Source organism: Pagrus major, chromosome 16 (assembly GCF_040436345.1).
Source record: "Pagrus major chromosome 16, Pma_NU_1.0".
Classification (NCBI taxonomy): domain Eukaryota; kingdom Metazoa; phylum Chordata; class Actinopteri; order Spariformes; family Sparidae; genus Pagrus; species Pagrus major.
Window position 1 is genome coordinate 23,607,073 of NC_133230.1, and position 22,533 is coordinate 23,629,605.

At 41.5% G+C, this 22,533-nt stretch overlaps 3 protein-coding genes across 3 annotated transcripts in view; 2 read left to right on the top strand and 1 right to left on the bottom strand.

The window, feature by feature from the left end:
* The first annotated feature begins 3,630 nt into the window (after positions 1–3,630).
* On the top strand, positions 3,631–6,166 carry LOC141010710 (hepatic sodium/bile acid cotransporter-like). Its single transcript, XM_073483797.1, has 5 exons — positions 3,631–4,010; positions 4,271–4,475; positions 4,771–4,949; positions 5,779–5,978; positions 6,123–6,166. The coding sequence occupies exons 1-5, from the start codon at positions 3,631–3,633 to the stop codon at positions 6,164–6,166; spliced, it is 1,008 nt and encodes a 335-aa protein (XP_073339898.1).
* A 434-nt stretch (positions 6,167–6,600) lies between these two features.
* Positions 6,601–12,197, bottom strand: LOC141010903 (sushi domain-containing protein 4-like). Its single transcript, XM_073484058.1, has 10 exons — positions 11,989–12,197; positions 11,210–11,333; positions 10,418–10,609; positions 10,022–10,213; positions 9,629–9,820; positions 9,246–9,437; positions 8,797–8,991; positions 8,571–8,703; positions 8,052–8,440; positions 6,601–7,969 (listed from the first exon to the last, which is right to left on the bottom strand). The coding sequence occupies exons 2-10, from the start codon at positions 11,325–11,327 to the stop codon at positions 7,944–7,946; spliced, it is 1,629 nt and encodes a 542-aa protein (XP_073340159.1). The 5' UTR covers positions 11,328–11,333; positions 11,989–12,197; the 3' UTR covers positions 6,601–7,943.
* Positions 12,198–12,361: 164 nt separating this feature from the next.
* Positions 12,362–22,533, top strand: part of fsip1 (fibrous sheath interacting protein 1) — a 30,825-nt gene continuing 20,653 nt past the window's right edge. Inside the window, exons 1-8 of the mRNA XM_073484059.1 lie at positions 12,362–12,590; positions 12,686–12,734; positions 12,835–13,004; positions 13,102–13,183; positions 13,267–13,353; positions 13,968–14,107; positions 14,304–14,423; positions 17,111–17,272. Coding sequence (XP_073340160.1) covers positions 12,429–12,590; positions 12,686–12,734; positions 12,835–13,004; positions 13,102–13,183; positions 13,267–13,353; positions 13,968–14,107; positions 14,304–14,423; positions 17,111–17,272 — 972 coding nt within the window. The 5' untranslated portion in view covers positions 12,362–12,428. The remainder of the gene's footprint in view (positions 12,591–12,685; positions 12,735–12,834; positions 13,005–13,101; positions 13,184–13,266; positions 13,354–13,967; positions 14,108–14,303; positions 14,424–17,110; positions 17,273–22,533) is intronic.

Sequence of the window (22,533 nt, forward strand, 5' to 3'; positions counted from 1 at the left end):
TAAATAGCATTTATGTAAAATGTCATAAAAAAAACAGCGATGCCTTCATATATACAATTATATTTAAACGAACGTATTCCCCATAAAAATACCTTTCATGCAAACATGACTGTGGAATTAAGGACAGACACACATTGTGCTGAAGTCTGTCGTCTTAGTGGTCATTGTCAGCAGGGCAGTGTGCCACAATAACCAGGCTCTCCTCTCAGCATATGATTATGAGGCCAGATGGTGGCCTAGCTCACACTTTGCCTGCCCTCCCCCACTCACCATCCATGGCTGCACACTAGTCTCCATAGGACCTTTAAATAGCTTCTGCAGCAAACAATTACTGCTCATAAACCTGCTGCAGCACCACAAAGACGTGCTTCATTACCAAGGCTTTGTTTCATTCGAATAAGATAGTTATTGAACATTAAACACTGGCTGTATTACTTAAAAACACAACACCTTATATGTGATCTTTATGTGTGCATCATTTCATATTATTATCAAATGATAATTTTCATGTTACGTTTAAACAACAGAGGGTGCAAAAAGGGAAAAAAAGATGTTCCCACATGCCGTGCCTACCACAGCCTTCCTTCCTACAGCATATTTGTGGGTCCTGTATGTGTACTGCTATTGCTCGGTGTATATATACATGGTTAATGGTAAATGGACATGCATTTCTATCGCGCTTTACAATATTTGTCACATTCACCCATTCACACACACACATTCATACACAGAGGCCATGCAAGGTGCCAACCTGCTCATCAGGAGCAATTTGGGGTTCAATATCTTGCTCAGAAATATTTGGACATGCAGCCAAGGGAGCCGGGGATGCGAACCAGCAACCTTCCGATTATTCGACTACACCCTCGTTACTCTCTCATCTCCGATAAGAAACATCAGTCAAGCCACCAAAAATAGAAAAAAAATAAGTGTGGCCAATAAAAGCACACAATCAAGTGATTACAATCTGCATTACATTTCATCAGCAGCACCAGAAATGTAATGTTTTGCTTGTGCAATAAAACATTTCCTGATGGTAAAAAGTGGCCACAAGTTGAAAAGTGTAAATCCTTAAGGACAACTGAAAATAACTAAAAGAAAAAGGATTTATTTGTGTTCTGACCACTGAGGAGTGAAAATGTGCAACTCATGCCAACATTGAACTAACACAGAAGTGTGTGTGTGTGTGTGTGTGTGTGCTTGGACTGTCCTCAGCTGCAGCTGTTTTTGTCTGTAAGATGTCTGCCACTGTCTTAAGATTTTCAAGTGGAAAATGTGGAAAAACTGTGTGAAAAGCACAAACACACAAAACAGTGATGAGCCGAAGATTAAATATATTGTGTACGTTATGCTTGAGAACATACCCTCATACGGAAGTTAGTGAGAAGTGTCTCAAAGGATGGAATAAGAACCCGACATTTATAATCAGTGAACAAATAAAAGAGGCAGCGTGACCTTCTATGTTAAGAAACGGTGTACTTTAACACCAACATTAACAGAAGAGACTCACGAGTTCATCATAAGCTTAACAGATAACAGGATGTCTTTAGGCCGCACATAACTGAACAACATCATGAGCGTCACATGATACTTGGATCCACACTTACAAAGCACGTGCAGTACAATAGAAATACAGACTGTGTTGTAGTGCTGGAGATCGGTCTTGGTCTGAAGACCGCTTTTTAAAGGTCACGTCTTGGAACTGGCTTGAAGTGGAATCATTATTTGACCTCTTTGGATTTTTTTTAGGAAATATCAGACACATTGTAGTAGAGCCTTGCAGATTACATGTTCCATATTTTACTGTAAATGACTCGGCCTCAACCCCTCAGAGTCTCGGGCTCGACTTGGTCTCAGTTAAGCACTGACAGACTGAATAAATTATGAAGTTCAACAGTTCACCTCACAAAACACAGGAGTTTAGTGAATGAATTCTCATCTTCATAATCTGAAACATCACCGGCCAAGTGAAGCTATCAAATTGTTGCCTTGGTCCATCTTAGTTTTTTGTATTTATTTTTTTTTACTACTGCTTCCCTTCTGTTTGTTGTTTGACTTTTATTGTTCTCTGGAAAATGTTGTAAAATCCAGCTGGATTGCTCTCATGTCCTGCACAGCTGCTTTGTTGTATCTTGCTTTGTTGCATAAAAAAAAAAAAAGCAAGGCAGCATAACGTAGGCTGTTGTTCCTGTAAGGGATTCCACTGAATTTCAGCGCAGGGATTGTTTCTGTGACTTGAAACTGAAACTAAGGCAAAAATAATTACTGGAATAAAGTGTGATAAAAAAGAAACTACATAAAACTTAAAATACTTGAGGTGCACTGAGACTCTAATCTCGACCATGCTTTAGAGATTAGGGCAAAAACATGCGAGCCCTGCCTCACAATTCTGATCTGTTGTGCGAGTTGTAAATAAAAGGTCTCGGTGTACAAAGCACCCCAGCCTCATAAATAGAAGAAGGCCCCTTTTGAAAAGACTGATCTGTGCCAGGCAAACTGAATCCTCTGCCCGGTTGCGTAATATTATGCACGTGCAAGTGAGGCCAAATGAATAAAGCAGCAATTAAATTCTTCCACATTGTCAAGCCCACCAATGCTAAACTTTCCCACGGTGGTCTGAAAAAGAGAAACTAAGGGAACAACTCACTACGAGGACAGGAGGCAACTTCCAGTAAGTGATGTAAAAGCCGGATTCCTAAGAAGTAACACATGGAAATGGAAACAGATCTGCTTGATTGTTTGCTTCTGCAGTCCATTGCTATGTTTACACCTACCATGCTGTCATGAGCCCATGTGACAAGGAGGGGAGGGCAGGGGGTCCAAATGCAGAGAAAAGGGGTTAGACGCAAGAATGTGTGAGGAGCTGGAAACAAGAGTGTGAGTGAGCCCAGTGAAGCTGAAGTCGGACGAAAGTTAAGGTAAGAAAGCTACTTTATCACAATGTCTTTGTTTGTAAAGGGGAGGACCGGCACTATTTTGTGAGTATATTATCATTAACAATTTCCATGGAAAGAACCAAAAAAGAAAAAGAAAAAAAAAATGTGTGTGTGTACTTTGTTGCAGTTCAACAGTATGGCTCTTTTGTTTATCCGGATATAAAGACAACAACTGGGAAGACTTGCCTGGAATAACAAGTGTGTCTTGTCGACCATTCAACTGATTGGACTCTGATCGAGCAGCTTAACTTCCTCCAGAGTATCACTTGATATCACGTAGTGAACACAGGTTGGTTTTGTCTCAGGGACACAACAGAGTGGTTCTTCGAGTAAACTTGTCGCATTTGGGCTCACCAGAGGGGCATTGGCACGGACCCCCAGCTACATGTGTGACTTGTGTGAAAGAGCTAACATTTGGTGCACTCCGAGAGCTGATCTGTAGGTTCTTTAAAACTAGATATTTAAATTTTTTTTGTTGGAAGATAATTTTGCTTATTTTAAGTAACATTTGATTTGATAAAATGAAATAGTGCTTAGACTAACCCTTCGCGGAAATGAGATGTAAATGGCTTCATTTATTTGTGTATAAAAGTCTAATGGAGAACCTTAAACTGTAATTCCTATGCAGTTAATGTGTCTGTTTTGCTTTGTGTGACAGGTGGAAGCCATCGCGCAGCAAACACAGTTTGTTGCCACAATGAATGTGACGGTAGTCTACAAGGGATCAGCTAACATCTACAATGTCTCTGGCAATGGAAGTATGGGCATCATGAATACAAACTCCTACTTAAGCCGAACTCTCGATATCCTCACCATTACCATCCTCTTCATCACCATGATATCCCTTGGCTGTTCGATGGAGATTTCTAAAATCAAGGCCCATCTCCTCAAGCCTAAAGGAGTAGCCATTGCTTTACTGGCCCAGTTCATCATCATGCCCCTGACTGCTTTCAGTCTGGCCAAGATCCTTCAGTTGGAAACCATCCAGGCCGCAACGCTGCTCATCTGCGGCTGCTGTCCAGGGGGGACCTTATCAAACATTTTCTCCCTGGCAATAAAGGGTGACATGAACCTCAGGTAAACCCCTCATTGATGTATTGATTCCTGTCTTGCTGGAAGATTACAAATGCAGACAATAATTTACTACTCAAGCTGCGTCAGCACAGACTGTCGATGAGCAGACGTTCCTTCAAAACATGAATGAATGGAAGGCCTTTTCTGTAAAAAAAAGAAATCAAAATTATGAAATCAAAAGTCAGAAAAATGTTTGTATCATTTGAGCCATTTCAAGTACAGGCATGTCAGTCTAATGAAGCTTCTTCTTCTCTCTGATGCAGCATCGTAATGACTACCTGCTCCTGCATCGCGTCTCTGGGTCTGATGCCTTTGCTGCTCTTTATCTTAAGCCATGGCTTCCCCGGTGTGGAAAACGCTGTACCTTACAAGGGCATTATCACAGCTCTCGCGCTCACCCTGGTGCCCTGTGGAGTTGGCATTATCATTAACCACTACAAACCAAACTACTCACAAATCGTGACAAAGGTGAGACTCCTTACTCCTAGATAAGCCTTTTCCACGGCAGACATTTTGACTTGTTATAGCAGGAAAAGCAATTGGGTTACTAATCACATGTGTCTCAGCGAGGCAGCATTAACAATACCAGAACCCTGAAAGTGAAGCAGCCAAATGAAATTCAGCCGTCATTAATTTAAAACAACAGATTTTGATGCGTCCAGATGCTGTTTGCCACATTTGGAAAGAGAGAAGAAGAGAGAAGTTTCATGCTTGATGCTGGGGATAGATGGACTCTCACAACATGTTTTCACTCTCTCACCAGGCTGGAATCGGCATCCTGATCATCTCCTCCATCATAGTTTCCGTCCTGTCTTATACAGCTGTCAAAGATTTACTGTGGATGATTCTCACACCTGGTATTATGTCCGCGGCTGCAATGATGCCGCTGATTGGCTTTACGCTGGGATACGTCTTGTCCATCGTGTGCAAACTCAGTCCACAGTAAGTGAAAACACACTGGATATACAGCTGTCTTTGAGTTTGCAAACACCCCGTCTATAGCTGTGTCCCATACTTTTTCCTCATGAAACTAAAACGGCACTCTAAAACAGCATACTTCCGCAAAGGCCCAACAACTTTAATTCAATCAAGCCTAATCCAATATCAGACTCGATAGCCCAGTATCACTCTAGCCATAAATGCTTCACCAAAATTTAAGCTCACTAGATCAAGGATCTGCATCAAATTATACTCACTCATAGATACCAGCCACCTAAATAAGCCTGATCTTTTTTCAGTAAGATTCATGCATTTTTCCCTGAGAAATGAACGAAAATGTGGAAAAACGCCCTATGTATCCGTACTCGCACCAAAAGTGAATGGGGACCGTTTTGTAGATATCTCTGCAAAACAATATATAGACTGTTATTTCTTCCAATTTAGTTGAAAATTACATATTGCAGCTTTAATGCATCAGAAACAATAATATAATATAATAGTAAACCCTCACAGGGGCCATGTTTCTGAGTCATTCCTTGTTCACTGCTGTTCGGGAGTTTGGACTCACTGAAGAGTCTTTGTCTTTCCTACGTCTTGAACTACCCTTCAACTCTTATTTTTCATTTTTTTTAGCACATACTTGTATGTTAAGTATTGATCTGTTCTTAATTGTATCTCTATATTCTGGTGTGTTTTTAGTTGTATCTGTTTACCTCAAATATTACCTTTAATTTTTTATTATTACTGCATTGGGTTGTGCAAGTGCTATGAATATAAAGTTCTAATTATCATCATCATCATTATTAGGAACTAATGACTCATGTCCGTTTAGATGCAGCAGGACCATCTCCATGGAAACAGGGTGTCAAAACATCCAGCTGTGCCTTGTCATCCTAAAGGTGGCTTTTCCCATGCAGGTCATCGGACCGATGCTTCTCTTCCCTCTGATTTACATCACCCTGCAGTGTACTGAGGCCCTTCTCCTGGCCCTGTGCTTCAGATGTTACGAAACATTCAAGCCACCAGCTGAGGGTAAATGTCACAGCTGCCTGTGTGTTTTCAGAGAGGGAGGCTGGGATGAGGGGCGGAGGGTTCATATTAGCACGTGTATGCGTTCAGCCAGTTGGTCTTGAATTTAGATCAGACAAAGTCTAATATCACGCTTCTCTTACACAGGTGCAAGCGTGGACTTTCAACAAGTGGCGGTGAAGCAGCCATGACAGCATCACAGATGATAACCGAGTGCTGGAGAGGGAATGAAGGAGTTTTCTTTCATTGACCAACTGAAGATGCTATTCAGCGCCCCTCACTGTCTCAATATGAGCTGCATATTCTTCACTCAGGCCTGTGATATTCACAGATAGATTGTTAGAGCATGTGTAACAACTAATACATTAACAATTGTTTATTTCATCATGTCAGGTAATGGCAATCTTGAAGTAGGAATCAAGGATTTCAAATGTAATTTTGTATTTATATTTTTGTATTCAAAATATGAAGACTGAAATTTTCTAATTTTATGAATGAGTAAAAAAATTTATTATTTACATTATTTGCTGTTTTGAGACTGGATCATTGTGGTTTATGTTATTAAATACTTTAAGTCCATCTCTGATGTTTCGAAGCAGGCTAATGAAACAAAGGATGCAAGCAATTTGAACATCTCAAATAATATTTAATCAAAATGATCATATGGTATATACAGAGTAAACTTAACTTAAAACTTTTTACATATATTAAAATACCATCTTCACAAAAAGAAAAAAAAAACTCCATTCCTTGGTCCAAAAGAAATATTCAATGGACAGTCAAACAAAGTGAACACTGACATTACACTAATCTGTACACTTACTCATTTTTGTGTTGGATCTTCCCAACCACGTTTACAGTGTCACATATAACGTGCCTGCAGTAGAAAGAAAACTGAAGCAGCAAAGTGAAAAGACCTACTTTTCTTTTTTTTTAGTTTCCAAAAGCTGTGGAAGAATCAATCAAAAGAAGCCATGGCTGATCAACAGCGTTCTGGACACAAATAAATTAAATACACAACTTAGTTTCCTGCTAAGACAGGAACTTTTTGAAGCAGTCTGCATAAATTAAGAGAATAATATTTTCCGGTGTACAAGTGATGTGTCTGACAAAGCCACACATAATATCACCAAGCAGCGGAGGCATTTAACTGACATTCATTTTTAAAATTCCTTATTTTACATATAGATACCTGTGCATAGAAGTGGAAAGCTAAGGCCATTGGGGACAAGGGTGTGAAGAGAATATATTTGCAAAGATGAAATGTGTTGAATGCAGGCCTGAAACAACAAGTTTGCTCTCAGTCCAATGAAAAACGCAACAGAGTGAACACTTGGGTGGACAAGCAGCCTTAAACTGTACAGTGACACGTGGAATGACGTGAGTCATGATTAATAACACCTTAAATAATGATTTATAATCACAAAAATCTTTGAAGACGATGTTTCATGTGAGCATGACTGAGACAACAATCTAGATGACCTGGCCTTCATGCATCTTTGCCAGTGTGTGTCTTGAATGCGGTGATATGTGTTTAAAGAAAATTAACAGTAATTAAGACACTGATGAAATTATTAGCTCTCAAAGTGAGTTTGCAGCTCTGCCCACTCAACATAAATACATCAGTCTTTTTTTTAAACAGCCTTTAAGACACTCGATCAGAGGTGTCTGTTCCTTCTGTTTTTGTTCTACATTTTCAAATTGAGCTTCTGACATTAGACGTACATACATAGTGTAGGAATTCCTATAAAAAATGTAAGCATGTATGTACATGTGCATCCCTTCTCTGTTCTCCTTTGGGATGGTAAGATGAACTATTGTGGCCCACAGCTTCACTCGGAGCGTCTTCACTCGGGCTTGTCTGTGTTTACAGCTGTGTTGACAAAATCTCCAGAGGCATCCCGCTCACCAGTGCAGGTCAGTGGCAACGCTGGTTGCCTCGGGTTAGTCCAAAGCCTGATGCACTTTTCAGGCCTCCTTCAGCAATGGCATATCTGTAGAGAGAAGACGGACATTTTCATCAATACAAAGTGGTCCTTTTAAACCTGTGAAAAGTGTGACTGAAGAGGGCTTTACCATCAGAGTAGTCCATCTCAGAGTCCAGAGAGATGCTGTTTTGGTCGCTGCCTGCAGACGGCCTTCTTTGTGAGGTTGAAGGAGCTGCAGCGCCTGCATGCTCCAGAACCCAGGTAGAGGATGAGGGTGAGGGTGACGAGGAGGATGAGGATGGAGGTACGGGGTGTACCACAGCCATCTCTGACTGCTGCTGTTTGAGGGAAGAAGGCCTAGAGGGGCCAGCCTCTGGCGCTGTGGCATGCTGACCCTCAGACAGCACTATCTGGACTCGGGACTCAGCTGAGGCTGAGGCTCCACCGCCGCTCACAGCCTCCTCGTACGAGGGCAGAGTCACCTGGACACCTTCCACCATGATTGACACAGGCTGGCCGGACACTCCCTGATCACGTCTGGACATGGAGGACCAGAAGACTTGTTAATTCTACGACTAGTTGGCTCAATATAAAGTGCCTACCATAACCTCTGATTTCAAATACAAGATGTTGGTGGATAAAAGCATGATTTCGAGGGCGGACTCACCGATGGAGGGACTTGAGTTTTGGCTGCAAAAGCACAAACAGCACCACCAGGAGCAGGATTAGGGCCACTGAGCTGGCTGTGGATGCCACAATGGACAAGGCAGGCATCCCTAATGGTAAAGTCGGATCACTGTCTGTAAGATAAACATAAACAGTCGACACAATTATGTGTACAGAACTGACTGTATTTATTAAAGGGTGAAAATATGTCTTCTATTTTTTTTTACCTTGCTCCATGAGGCAGCTGAGCTTCACTTGGCTGTCCCATTCCCCATACTGACAGGTGAGGTATTTATAGTCCCCCTTCAGAATATAGCCTTCATCACAGAAATATTCAATGACAGTGCCATGAGTAAGTCTTCCACATGTTGAGGGGTGGCAGGTGTAGCCTCCGTTCTCTGGTTGATATGGAGATTGGCATACTGTCCATGGAAAAAAATGAAAACAATGTTGTGAGATACCCAATTGAAGTACAGGGACAACTTTGTATTGATCTTATCATTCAAACTTGACTTGTGGAGTTCCCCAAAGCTTCATTCTCAGTCTTCTTCCATTGCTCCCACTAGCTCATGCTGTCATACAGCTTTATATAATGACATCATCAGGTGAACACTGAATCTACAAATGGACATTTGCCAAAATGTGAAAAAATGCAACAATACTATGATGTATTTACCATCACTGCGTAAACAGCGTGGGGGTTGAGAGGACCAGTGTCCAAGTGCAGAGCAGGTGAGGATGTTTGGTCCATCTGGCAGGTAACCAGGGTCACAGCGGTACTCCAGTACTGTGCCTACAGGGAATGAGCTTCTGTTGGTTTCTGTCAGATTAGTTGAGCCATGCTGCACCGTAGAGGGTCTTACACAACCTTAAAGAAGAAAAACAGTCAGTGCTTTACAGAGGAAAAGGGTAAAACAAATCTTAACCGATAAAAGTGTAAAAGAAAACAAAATAAAAAATAATGAAAAATCTCAATTTGTTCAGGTTATAGTACATGTTGATACCAGGTGTAAAGAGGGTTTAGAATTGCATACAGTAATATAAGGAGCTTGTCTTTACCATCACTGTGTATACAGCGAGGAGGTTCAGAGGACCAGTATCCAAGTGAGGTACAGGTGAGGATGCTCCGTCCGACAGGCAGGTAACCAGGGTCGCAGTTGTACTGCAGTACTGTGCCCACAGGAAACAAGCTCTTGTTGGTATCTGTCAGATTGGTTGAGCCATGCTGCACTGTAGAGGGTCTTATACAACCTTGAAAAGGGACAACATACAAAAATACAGTTAATATAAGTCTTAAATAATAAATATAGGTTTTGTTAATATAACACACTTATAAGTGGGTTACAAAGTGCTTAATAGGTGAAGGTAGAACAGATATAAGAAAGCTAAAAATAGAAAAAAAACAAAAGTTTTAAGCTCTATTGATAGGTTTGAGTTTGAGGACTGACCAACCTTGGCTAACACAACTGATCTGCATGGGGCCGTCCCACTGTCCATCCTGACAGGTCAGGTAGTTATAGTCTCCACTGAGAGTAAAGCCGTCATCACAGAAGAACTCAATCACAGTGCCATGAGCAAACATTCGGCAGGGGGATGGGTGGCAGGTGTAGCCCCCATTCTCAGGTTTGGAGAGGGGTAGACATGCTGATGGGAAAAAAACACAAGGTATTAAGTGCCAGAAATGTAAAAGTACTAAGTTTATACATTAGCAAAACAGACTACAACTTAATACAGAGACTTGAGTGTACGTAAAGTTGTTTTTTGTATGATAAAAGGGTGGTAATAAGGCTAGTAGCAACACAGTGACTCCTCATTACTTTACAGATCATGAAAAACAGAATATCTTACCACCACTGCGTATGCAGTGAGGAGGTTCAGAGGACCAGCGTCCCAGTGTGGTGCAGGTAAGGATGCTGGGTCCGTCTGGCAGGTAACCAGGGTCACAGCTGTACTGCAGTACTGTGCCCACAGGGAACGAGCCCCTGTTGGTTTCTGTGAGGTTTACCCAGCTGTTCTGGACCATATATGGCCTCACACATCCTGGGAAGAGAAGGTCAAAGAAAAGGAAATTCTGTGAAACTGCTCAGGTTTCAGTAGAATTATTGTGACAAATATTTTGAGCCTGGTTTGGTAAATCACAGCAATAGAGACACAGAATGACCTATGGTAACCATCTGTATAAGAAAGGCTTTGCGGTATTGCCACATGCAGGGGGTGGCCATAAAAATCTGAACATTTGTACCACACTCCAATTGAATGCATGTAGGTATTTTTATAGATATATTATAAAATATATTTATATATATAATTATAAAACGTTAATAAGTGAAGCTTACTAAGAGATAACACATCAATGACACTGACGGCATACAATATTTGGGCAACATGATCATAACTCATAGTTATAGGGTTGTTTCATTAGGGCTGGACTATTACTAATGATAAGTCATAAACTGGCCTATGTTGAAATCAATGTTAAGAGGCAGCTGATTATGAGTAATACATCCTTTCAGTGTCAGACTCCCTGACATCCACAAATTTGGTCTTAACCATGAAAAGGCTGATAATGTTTCTGCAGCTGAGAAAAGTGAGACATAACAATACAAACATGGCTGTGCGATCATAATGTCTGCCTCTTACCTGACCCTTGCCCAGTGGACACTACACTCAGTACCAGCAGCAACAACAAGGGCTGTTTAGTGTCTGAGGTGTGGACCCAAAAGGCTTTTGATATTGACTCTATCATTCCATTGCACATCTTCCCCTGCAGAGTCAAGAAAAGCATGTAATTGCAAAGGCAGAAATACAGTGCATCGTGATGAAAAAGCCGGGGCCATATGCTAGCACCTGCCTGGCGCAGGTACTCCGCAGAGCTCGGAAAGCTGCCAGAGAAATGGGTGTGATTGTGGGGCAGTGGTACAATGACACGACTGAGAGAAAAAAACACCAGCAAAAATGACAATGGTGTGAGCATTTAGCATGCTAGCGGTAATTACATACCGATGGGAATTCCTACTTTTACTACCGTTAATCATCAAAGCTAGCGAAGCAATCTATTCAGCTTATTACGGTACATTATCCACGTATAAAATATAGCTAATTCTGGCACTGAATAGTTCCATCTAAGCGACAACACACCCATTTTCAGTGCTTCCGTATAGCAATGATAGCCAAGCTCGATAACGTTACAGAGAAGGCCAAAACAATAGATACCACGGTGACATGCAGAGTATATGGTGTTGATGATAACTAGCTAGCAACTGTGCTACCACCAACAGAAAACCCACGTCCAATAGAGCATATAACACCAAATGTTCATTGTTAGGTTGGCTAATTTACATGAGATAATCAATATTAGCCTTTTTAGCTTGCTTGCGCTAGCTAGACGTTAAAATAGCTTATTGGTAAACGTTACGTACCACAAAGACACGGCCTCAAAACCTCCAGCCTCGCTTTTTCACGCTGTAGACATTTATCTCTAATAGCTCAGCTTTACCGAAGACATTTAACGTTACAAGACACAACAAAAATGTGAGGTTAGGAGAGGGGTGCCACTACGGCTAACCGCTAGCTAGCTCCCTGGTGGCTAGCAACCCGCTACACTAGCTAGCTGCTTCGATTGAAGCGTCAGCTGAGCTGCCTCGATTTCGTCCGGTAGTCATAGTAACAAATGCATATTTCCATAGTGACAACATCCCAGAGTGTTTGTATCCATAGTTACTGAAATTACCGGAAGTAAAACATTCCCAATGTCCCAAAGTCTCTGTTGACAAGTGGTTGTACGCAGCCAACTATTTAATAATTTATTCTACTTTATCGTCGTTTTATCTTCTTGAATACGTCTGAACAAAATCACACCATGGAAATTATTAGAGGTAGTTTAGAGGACATTTCCCGACCTACGTCGAGTAAGCAGACAGGTAGTCGTGTGTCGAGCGTGTCTTTGCCTCATCCTGACAGAATTTGTCCTACAACTCCATTTGCCCTCGTTGTTTTGACCAACGATGCAGCTGATGTTCAGGTAAAGTAAAAGCAAATATACAGTGACATAAAAAAAAAATGACAAAATTGAATAATTTCCATTCATTTTGGAAAAATAATCCTCTGTATCTTCAGAGCACATCTGAAGAAACTATATTCAACTCCTCTGCCGGAGATGACAAGGGTAAGTTTTCTGTACACTGGAGTGGAAGGCAAACACTTAGGATCGTCCAGTTCGAGTGAATTTACCCCACACTGTATACAATATTTGTGCATCTTTTTAGGCCAGTACCAGGCTGGTGTTACCGATGAAGAGAGGGATGATGTACAACTACAGGAAGCCATCCAGGAAATGAGACGACTTGATCAAATACTGTCCGACATGATCTGCAAAGAACAAGAAGTCAGGCGTCAAAGGAAAGAGGTTCAAGCAAAACTCTGGCACGAGCTCCTGGTAGACACCAGTCCACAAAACCAATCCTGTTTTTGACTATAAAGGTGGTCACTTTTATCACTTTTGCTGTAATGTTATAACGTGAACTTTTCTGCAGCAGAATAAGCCTGAAGGTCACTCTGAATCCGCCCATGAAGCTTTGAACACAAGGTTGTTTTTGGCCCTGGAAGCCCCCACTGGTGAGTGTAGGAGTGTGTTGAGTGGTTTAGTTAGTATAATCAGACACTGTGCAAAATCTTACATCTGTTCTTTAATCTCAAAGGGACAGAAGAGGAGGACAGCTTTGTGCCTTTTTTTGAAACTCAGTTTCTTGACTGTGAGCACAACGGAGACCTCAACTTGGAGCAAAGTGAGTCAGTGAAAAACGACATGTTTCAGTAACTGGTCTCAGATGTACTGCGTCGATTGCGCACTTGATGGCGCCATGAGCTCGAAGAACTTAAAGCCCTTGTTTTTCCTCTTTAATGGTAGGCTGCTGCAGACAGTAGTGCACTTACCCCAATATTTCAACAGTTCACCCACTATGTGACTCATAAAACAATTTCATGATCAAGATCTAGTGGCTTTTTATCATATTGATCCCCTAAAGGGAAGAAAAATCTCATTATTTCCGAAAACAGCAGCCCGGGAACTTAAAGGAATTCTTTGTGTTGCTCTTTTCAGAGACACTTAAGCAGTTGGCTGCATGTTATCACGGAGGCTTGAACCTCTTAACAATGTATTCGATTGTGCCATTGTACTTCCTTGCAGGGATAGCGTTAAAGTACAAAGTCAATTGTTTTTATTTCACCCTGTTTCAAGATTCAAACATTTCAACAATTTTGTGGATTAGATGGTCGAATAAGAAGTCGTGGTTGAAAAAATGACTTTGTGATTTCGATCAGATTTGCCTCATGTCTATTGTTAGAGCTTTGCCTTTTTATTATTCATCTTCTGGAATTTTAAGTGTGGCTTGCCTGACAGGTGAAAAGAGGCCAAACAGCTTGACAGAATCATTTGAAGTCGGCCATGAGGACACTGGGGAAGAGCAATTTGAAGGCGGCCGCTGTGGAGCTTCCAAAGGCAAGAAAAAACAGAAGGACTTTGTCAAGAGAAACATTGAGGTATGTCAAAGTTCACGTCAGGCCAAATGCAGTGCTGGGGCATATCGCATGACTTGGAGCAAGTCTCTGGTCTATTTGTTTTTCCAAGATCAGACGTGTTTTGAGTCTACTATGGCACCACAGAAAGAGTAGAAATATTATGCAACTAATGATTTTAATTCTGTCTTTTTTTTCTTAATGTGGTGCAATGCAATAGCTAGTAAGTGGTGAGGGGGACCGAGTGCTTTTGACCCAGGCAGAGAAAGAGCGTCTGGCCGAGCTCCTCCAAGAAGTAGACGAAGAGGAAGAGGACGGTGCCAGAGGCGCAGACGGCGAGGTAGGCTGACATGAAGCCCTAACAGACAACACATGCTGTAGGATGACTCTCTCTTTTTCAAGTTCCTTAATACTTCCCCCTCGCGTCCACAAGTCATACAGCAGATGATCCCATCCACTGCTCCTGCTACAAACATTTAGATCTCATATTTAGTCGGATCCTCTTAATTCAGTCTTGTTTCTTAAAATGTTGTGATCTTATTTGTTGGAACTTGTGTCATTACCCTACATTTGGCCTTTTGAATGACATTAAGTAACCTCAGAAAAGCACGTAGAGCAGCACTGGTCCATGTTTTGATGACTGCTTGGCAGCTGAGACGGCCTCTGGGCAGAAGATTCTGACTCCTCAAAGCAGTTCAGATTAGGAACCAGATGTCAAGTGCCATATGCAGCTCACAAGGAATGCCGTGCATTATGGATTCATTTTATTATCTTATTTTCAAGAGTTCCCTCTGGAGTGTTTTCTGCCAAAATTCAAAAAGCCAGGATCTTTCATATAGATCCTCTATAAGCTACGGTTGCACTCACAGTGAGGGTGTGCTGTTTGAGCTTAAAGGAACAGTTCACACTTATCTGCTCACCCCTGAGCAGATGAGAAGTCAGGTGAAGTTCCATAGTCCACAGAATATTGCTGGAGCTTCACAGCAAAATAAATCTTCCCAACAACTGAAGTAGATGGGGACTTGTTTTAAAACATAAAAAAACAACCAGAAATAAAGAAAAAAAATGGCTTATATAATAATACATAATAATGTCTTTTCAAATCAATTTGGGATCTTGGGGCTTCCAGAGACTTGTGTGGGTTTTTTTTGGCTGTTTTTTATGTTTAAAAACAAATCCCCATCTACTTCAGTTGTTTAGAAGAATGCTGCAGTGCTGCAAAGCTCCGGAAATGTTTTGTGGACTATGAAACTTCACCCAACTTTCCATCAGCATGAGGGTGAGTAGATAATTTAAATTTCTGGGTGAACTGCTCCAAGAGACTGGCCTCTTGTTTGTCTTTGAAGATTTTCCTCTAAGACCCAGTGCCACCTGGAGCAGGACACTACTTCACTGTGAACCCACCTACACCATCCTGACTTCAAATGTTTTTATTTCAGTCTTAATTTGCTTTAATAGTCCTTTTGGCAGCTGTGAGGCCGGTTTGAAGTCAGATGGGATGAAGCCTGTTCGGGAAGCGAGAGGGAACATACTTACCTTTCACATACGGTTCCATTTAGCCTGACCCCGACAGCTCTGCATCCGTGGGACAGCCTGCCAGAGGTTTTTTTTTATGTCTTGCTTCTCTATTTATGATGTTTGCCTTGACTTTTAGAACAATACCGCAGTAATTGTGGTGGCAGATACCAAACTGAGGGGAGTGCAGATGCTCTGAGTTTTTTTACTGGCTGGAGGAAGACTTCCTGTTATTGCGAGACGTGCTATTATGAATGGCCGTAACGAAGGAATGCACATCATTTTTGTCACCGGGACTTTGGCAGTGATGTGTCTCTCGTTTTGAGGACTTCAACCAGTTCTTGGCGAAATCCCCCAGGACACATCAGTCATAAGCTGCTGCTCACTGTTGGCCTCACACACTTATTTTGATATTATTGTCTCTTACCTAACAAGCTCCACAGTTTGATGTAGCTGTAGTAACCCGAGGTAGTAAATCAGTAGCGGTGAGTAATCGTAGAACATCTTGTTGCTGTAATAATGGATCTATTCTCTTTTACCTTACATTCACCTGTTATCTATGGCCACAGGTTGATAAATGGATGAACATTTGTTCTTATAATAAGGATTAAGAACAACTGTATGGAAGTGCTTTCACGAAAAACCTGTATGAGTGTTATTAGAGGCATTCTGATTTGTCAAAATGATATTTCAGCGGTGAAAAAAAGAATCCATGTTTTATTAAAAGATAGATTCCACATGGGTAGGCTGATACCTATATATGCTTTCTTGTCGAGAGAAGATTGATACCGCACTCATGTATGTATAGACCTACATGAACACAAAGGACAAACCAAGGCCTGCCTGAGACCTGGGATTGAGGTATTCTACCACATCCAAGTAAACCACTGCAGTGGTTAACGTTGGATTAGCTCAAGGCAATAAATCTGCAAATGTGAAACAGGAATCAGTGTTATAAGAATTTGTGGAGCTCGTTCGTCAAATTTTGGCTTTGCACGGTGCCCCACCTAGTTGATAGACCCCTTTGTTTGCTGTTGTCCTCTGCCAGTTTTCTTCTGCTCCCCCGTCACAGTGTTCAGAGGTCACAGCTGTGTTTTACAGACTTGTGATCCTCTTTGGCATGAAAGCCTCACTGCAACATCTTATCTCACCACTGGGCTGTGATGAGCTCACCACCCACCCACTGTTTCCCATAGGGTTAATGGGAGTTTCACTGGATAGACAGTCACTGTGAGGAAGAGGCAATTGCCAAAGTTTTGGCATCTGACTGTACAGTTGGCATGCAGTGTTGAGAAGAACGATCTGCACCCTGTTCTCCATCCAGAAGTGAATACCAAGTGCTACAGTCAGACTTGTACCTCATCCCTGTTTCAGACGTCACTGTCACGAAGTTGCTAAGTAAGCAATAGAGAGATAATGTTTTCAGTCCCCTATTTAGGTTGCCACAAAATAAAGCAGGTTTACACCCATGGGCCATGACCTATTTCATTTTATATCATTTCTTATTTCCAGGAGGACGTGCGGGCTGTGTCAGTCCTGACAGGCCATGGTTACACCCCGGAGCCCTCTGACCTGGAGCAGCTGATCCGCATCGACTCCAGAATTCGCCTTCTCCTTCCTGTTGAGGAATTTCTCTCAGTGAAAAGTTCTTGCACAAACCTGAGCTTATCCCAGGTATGTATTAAACAGCACTGCCGTCATTACATAATAACAAGAATGGGTTTATACAAAGCACTATTAACTCTTCCAGACACCACCCAGGACTGCTCTGAGGCAAGGTCATTAAGTCTCATTACAAAGTCAGCTCAGTGGGGCATCGATGGCAACATCTTGTAAAACCTTTTGTTACTGACCCTCAGGGAGCTTCACCCGTATGGGTAAGGAAGGGAAAATAGTATTGTGTAAGATGCTGTAATTTGGAAGTGAGGGTTGCCTCAGTTTTCCGTCCACTTTTCCACCATGTTTCCGTATGGAGGCCATACTATAAAGCCCCTCGTGCATTATTTGCTGCTAGTAAATTTGATGTAAAACGCTAACAAATGTTTTATTATTAAAATGATTATGTTATTTCCATATGAGCAATGGCAAATTTGATACATTTTGGCATTTATAATGTTTTATAACATGTTGAGGTGGCTCATGGTTGGTCCATTAGACTCTATTGTTTATTGTGATTTCTAAAATTCTGTGCTTGCAAGGCAGTTGGATTCGCAAGATCATGTGATCATGTGATTTTGAGAATCCATCCTGCCAGGCTTCAAGCTATATGCTTGTTGCTCAACCACAGTGGTATGGACCAATTAGCTACTTACAGCTACAGGCTTGGTTTAGGTGAGATTACACCAGTCATATAGTTGCTGGTGTGTGATGTAGTGCTGTAAAGCGTTACGCACTTGCGTTACACACCTACCCGTTCACCCAGGTTACATACAAGTACAAATACAAGAGATCTGGGCACACAGTGGGACTGATGGAGACATCATCTGTGATTCTGACACTCTAATTCTAATGTAAGATAGTTGCATAATTTTGCTTTAAGTTTTTACAAGCTTGTAATCCTCACACTCTACTTTACATTGTCTGAGTTTGTGAGAGTATGATCTGTCTATCACTACCACATCAGACAGCGCAGAACCAACTTAACAGATATTTCTAACTATAATTTCTTTTCCAGGCCTCGGTCCCGAGTCTGGGCCCTGCTCCTAGACGTGAGCTCAGTGAGTTATCTCAGGACCTTATCTGCCTATATTTTAATGGCCAGATGGCATGCTCATCACTTGGGCAGCCTCTCCGTGGAAAATTATGTTTTTGAAGTCATAAAAACTTTACAAAGCAGTTTTGCGAATCCAGGGTGCCATTCGCTACTATCACTACTGGATGTAGACAAGGAAAAAACGCAGTGCTCAGAATCCCAGTGCTATAATAGCTTCATGATTTATGTCATAAGGTCAAGAATATTTATGTTGCTGGCCTAATTATTTCACTTTCCCACTGTAAATTCACTCAGTCATCTGCCTGATGTTTAAAAGGAGATGGCAGTAAAACATTTGAAGTTCGAGGCGCTGAGGTCATTTATGTTTTGCCTTGTAGGTGTCTGTTAAGATGATCAGGATTCTCAATATGTTAAAAGTTCAATATGTAAGTGGACATTTCTGTCAAATTCATCCTCAAAACAAATAGGGGGCAGCATATCACCACAGTAACCACTAACTGCTGCTAACGGTAGCTGCCGTTTGCTAGTCAACACAATTAGCCATGCAGCTAGTGGTTAGGACTAGAAGCTCGGAGCACGGGGGAAGTCTTGCTAGCACAGGAGCTTTGGACCGGGACCGGCTGGGACTAGCTGGTTAGCAGTTTTCTGGCATTTCATAAACAAACTGATGAATTGATTCATCTAAAAAAAGTGATTGGGAGTATTTCGATAAAGACATGACCTACTGCTGCTAAAAAACTCCCAAACTTCATGCACTAACATTTGAACTAGTCGTAAAACCTGGACTGTCTCTTAGCTTGAATGAGTCCAACCTCCCTTGTGCTCTCCCTACATGATGTCGACTGGATTTCGAGCCAACGGTATAAAACTGTGATATTACTGGGCAGCTGGATGTGTTACTTTGTGTAACCTACCTCCCCTCCCTTCCCACCCTTTAATCATCCTGCCTGGTTAAAAGAGTTTTGCGGGAAAGTAAAATTCCACATCATCCATCCATCATCTGCTCTCCATTAGTGCTGAAATGGCTAATGCAGGCATTCCTTTTCAACTGATGTAAAATGTGAATTAAACAATGACACAAAACCTCTTGCTCTCTAGTAACCATTTGCAGATGATTCAGATTGCTAACATGACAAACAAAATAAAAATTCACTGTATCTCTGCGTTTTCGTGCGCTGAAAAAATGGAAAGATGTGAGGTTTTGAACATCACACACACCTGTATGGCTTTAAAAGTAGCTGTTTCCTTACCCTCCCTTAATCCCGTCTCACTGTTGTGGCACATATTAAAGATAGACTGCACTGACAATAAATCTCTTTCAGAGCCAGTCATTCATCCACATCAGTGCCCGTAAATCCTAAAGGTCATAAAAGTAAATATGCTTTTGTTTCGCGGTTAGCTTTCTTCTTGGCGGTAGCTTGCGCCACTTAAAGTTACTAACTGAAACCATTTGGACAGCAAAGCAGGAACCTGCTTGTTTGTCTGCTCATGCCAGGGAAGTATCTAATGTACACAAATGAGATCATCATACCGGGGTTTCAGCACCACTCATACTGTTTTTCCCCCAGCATATTAAATCCATGTTTGCTGCTGTCTCAGATCCATCATCTGTCACATTTTAGTTATACACCTCTCCCCAGCGAGCACTCACTCACGAAGGATCAGTCGGGACTTGAGTCTGTGACTTCAGAACTTGGCGGCGTCCTTTCTCAATAAGTCGTGATTGATATTCTGAGGAGAAAGCAGCCCTTGCATTCCTGTGCAGTCCCTTCAGGAGTAGCCTCTCCGGCTAAGCAGGTCCTTTGCGTGATCCTGCAAGGGTAGATTACAGTCTGTGAGGCCTGGCACCAGCCGGGATGCTCCCACAGAGGAGAGTCAGCCCCCCATCAGAACCTAATTACAGAGCTGGTGGAGGTAGTGCAGTGCCAGCTACAGAAAAGGAAACAAGTTATTCTCTGTCATTTGGAGTTATTAACACGTGCGGAAAGGGTTAGTACATGTACAGTAAAGACTTCAGTGTACTGGATAGGAATAGCCCATATATTGTCATCTGCTTGAGGCAGTACATTTTTGTACAGCTCTTTGAGGGAGGTGGTCACCTGTGGATTCTAGGATTTGGACCTGCATTTTAGTGATAAATAAGTGCAGTGAGACCACCTAGACATATTATGATAATTTTCAGGTTCATAAATGTAATTTGGTTTACATGCTTTCCTGCTCAAAAAACACATCAGGTTTCTCATACTGTCCAGCGCTGCAGCACTGTATTCCCCCTCTGTCTGAAGTGGAGCAGTGTTTTCTGTGGGAGAAAGAGGGATTTGTTGGTGTGGACTTTGGCCTTTATAACTTTCAAGATATTTTACATGCACAAGAATGTATAAAACAATGAAGGAAAGGAATAGCATAATAGGTCTCCTTTGAGGCAATGCAGTGGCAGGTGCACATTACACTGTACTGACCGCATGATAAGGGTTAGAGAAATCCATGTTGTAATGCCTTAAACCACCAGATCAGTATTTGTGGAAGCATAGAATTACTCATCGTATGGCCACACGATGACTCATGGTGAAAGTCCTGATGAGGAAAAGACCTTGTTTTCTTTGGCTCTCTGGCTCCTTTTTGATGATTTCTGATGATAGGAAAAGGGTCAGGTAGCTACAAACCCTCCTCTAATGATCTGGATTCAATGGAATCAAAACACAGCTCTGAACAGTGTTTTCCTTGGACGACGTTGATGTTGTGCTAATGACAGCATCGCTCCCTGTGCATTCTACATTTTCTCCCATTTTGACAGGCTTCAGCTGAAGTAGCCGTTCTGTCATTAAAAAACATCTGTTAGGACGTGGGATTCATGTACAGTGCACCCCTCCTACTGTACCACTGTGTGGTAATGCCTGCACCACCCAGTTTGAAGCAAATAGAGGGGGATTCTGTCATGAGAATTAGATGGTGTCAGGCGTTTGGTGACATGGGTGTAAGTGTGTGTGATATTCTCTCAAATGTGGGTTAGACAGTGTGGTTACAATGAAAAGTAATGAATAGTATTATACAGTCACTGTCCCACTGTATCAGCAGGGCTGCGACTCCCTCTGTGTTTGCATAGTAACTCCAGCTGTGTTTTTGTTGTGTATCGGTTGTCTATATTTTGATGTAAGACCATGAGGTCATTTAGTCACATTGTGTGGTTGCTGATGAGCACCCATAATTCTAACTACAGCGAATGTTAAGTGAGACAGCAGAGTTTTGGACAGAAAACGCCCTTTTGACCAACACAATGCGGTCAGCAGTTAGTTAGCAAATTTATCTTATTTGGTCCGGTCATATAATTAAACAGCTGTGGAAAAGCTTTGGTCACGTTATAATTATCTAAATGCAGTTTAGTTTCTATTTTATATCATCAAGTGTAAGCTGTGTGACAATTCATGTTAGACAGTCAGGATACCAGTTGACCTTAAAGGGGCACTATGCAGTTTTGGAGAAGAAATTCAAACTCAGAATTCTAACATTTACTATATTAAAGAGGTAATAATACAAACTCTGAAATATTATTTTTTTCCATAACTGAATAAACAAACTGTTCTCAGAGGAAAAGAAGGTCCCTAGAAGGCAGTTTAAAGCTAGAAAGGTGGCAGGTTTCTTTATTTAGTGTGATTTAAATGAAATCAATCAATGAAGAGCTTTCTCTTCTGATTAAAATTTCTTCCCCAAAACTACATAGTGCACCTTTAATATATTCATAATATTCACAGATGTGATGCAGATTGTGTATATGTAATATACATGTGCCTTGGTGTCAGACTAAACCCAGAACTAGAAAGTGAAAGAGTAAAAAAGAAACAAAAAAAACAGGCGGTGTAATTCTTCACAGAGCAATATGTTTCTCTTTAGTAGCAGTGACAGCAGGAAAAGACATCTTATCCTCTGCAAAGGAAGAAACTGTCCTCTCTGGAATACAATGTCCATGTCCCTACTGAAATATTCAAAATATGATAATTCACAACAGGAAAAGATTTGACTATATTTTCCCAGTGAATGAAGTTTGGCTGAATGCAGCTCTCAGCACTCATCACACTGGTAACCAACTTAGCAAAGTATTAGCATTAAAATGTTGATATTTAACCATTCAATTCAATGTGTGTGCTATTACACAAACTGTAACATCTTTGCAGGCTTTGTGGGCTTACATCTGTGCATGGTGAGAACTGAGATGTCAGGTTTGACA

Coding starts and splice junctions, on each gene's coding strand:
- LOC141010710 (XM_073483797.1), top strand. CDS start 3,631: ATGAATGTGACGGTAGTCTACAAGGGATCAGCTAACATCTACAATGTC. Junction 4,950..5,778: donor GTGTGCAAACTCAGTCCACA/GTAAGTGAAAAC, acceptor ATGTCCGTTTAG/ATGCAGCAGGACCATCTCCA. Junction 5,979..6,122: donor ATTCAAGCCACCAGCTGAGG/GTAAATGTCACA, acceptor TCTCTTACACAG/GTGCAAGCGTGGACTTTCAA.
- LOC141010903 (XM_073484058.1), bottom strand. CDS start 11,327: ATGTGCAATGGAATGATAGAGTCAATATCAAAAGCCTTTTGGGTCCAC. Junction 9,438..9,628: donor TCGCTGTATACACAGTGATG/GTAAAGACAAGC, acceptor TTCTTCTTTAAG/GTTGTGTAAGACCCTCTACG. Junction 8,441..8,570: donor AAACTCAAGTCCCTCCATCG/GTGAGTCCGCCC, acceptor CTCCATGTCCAG/ACGTGATCAGGGAGTGTCCG.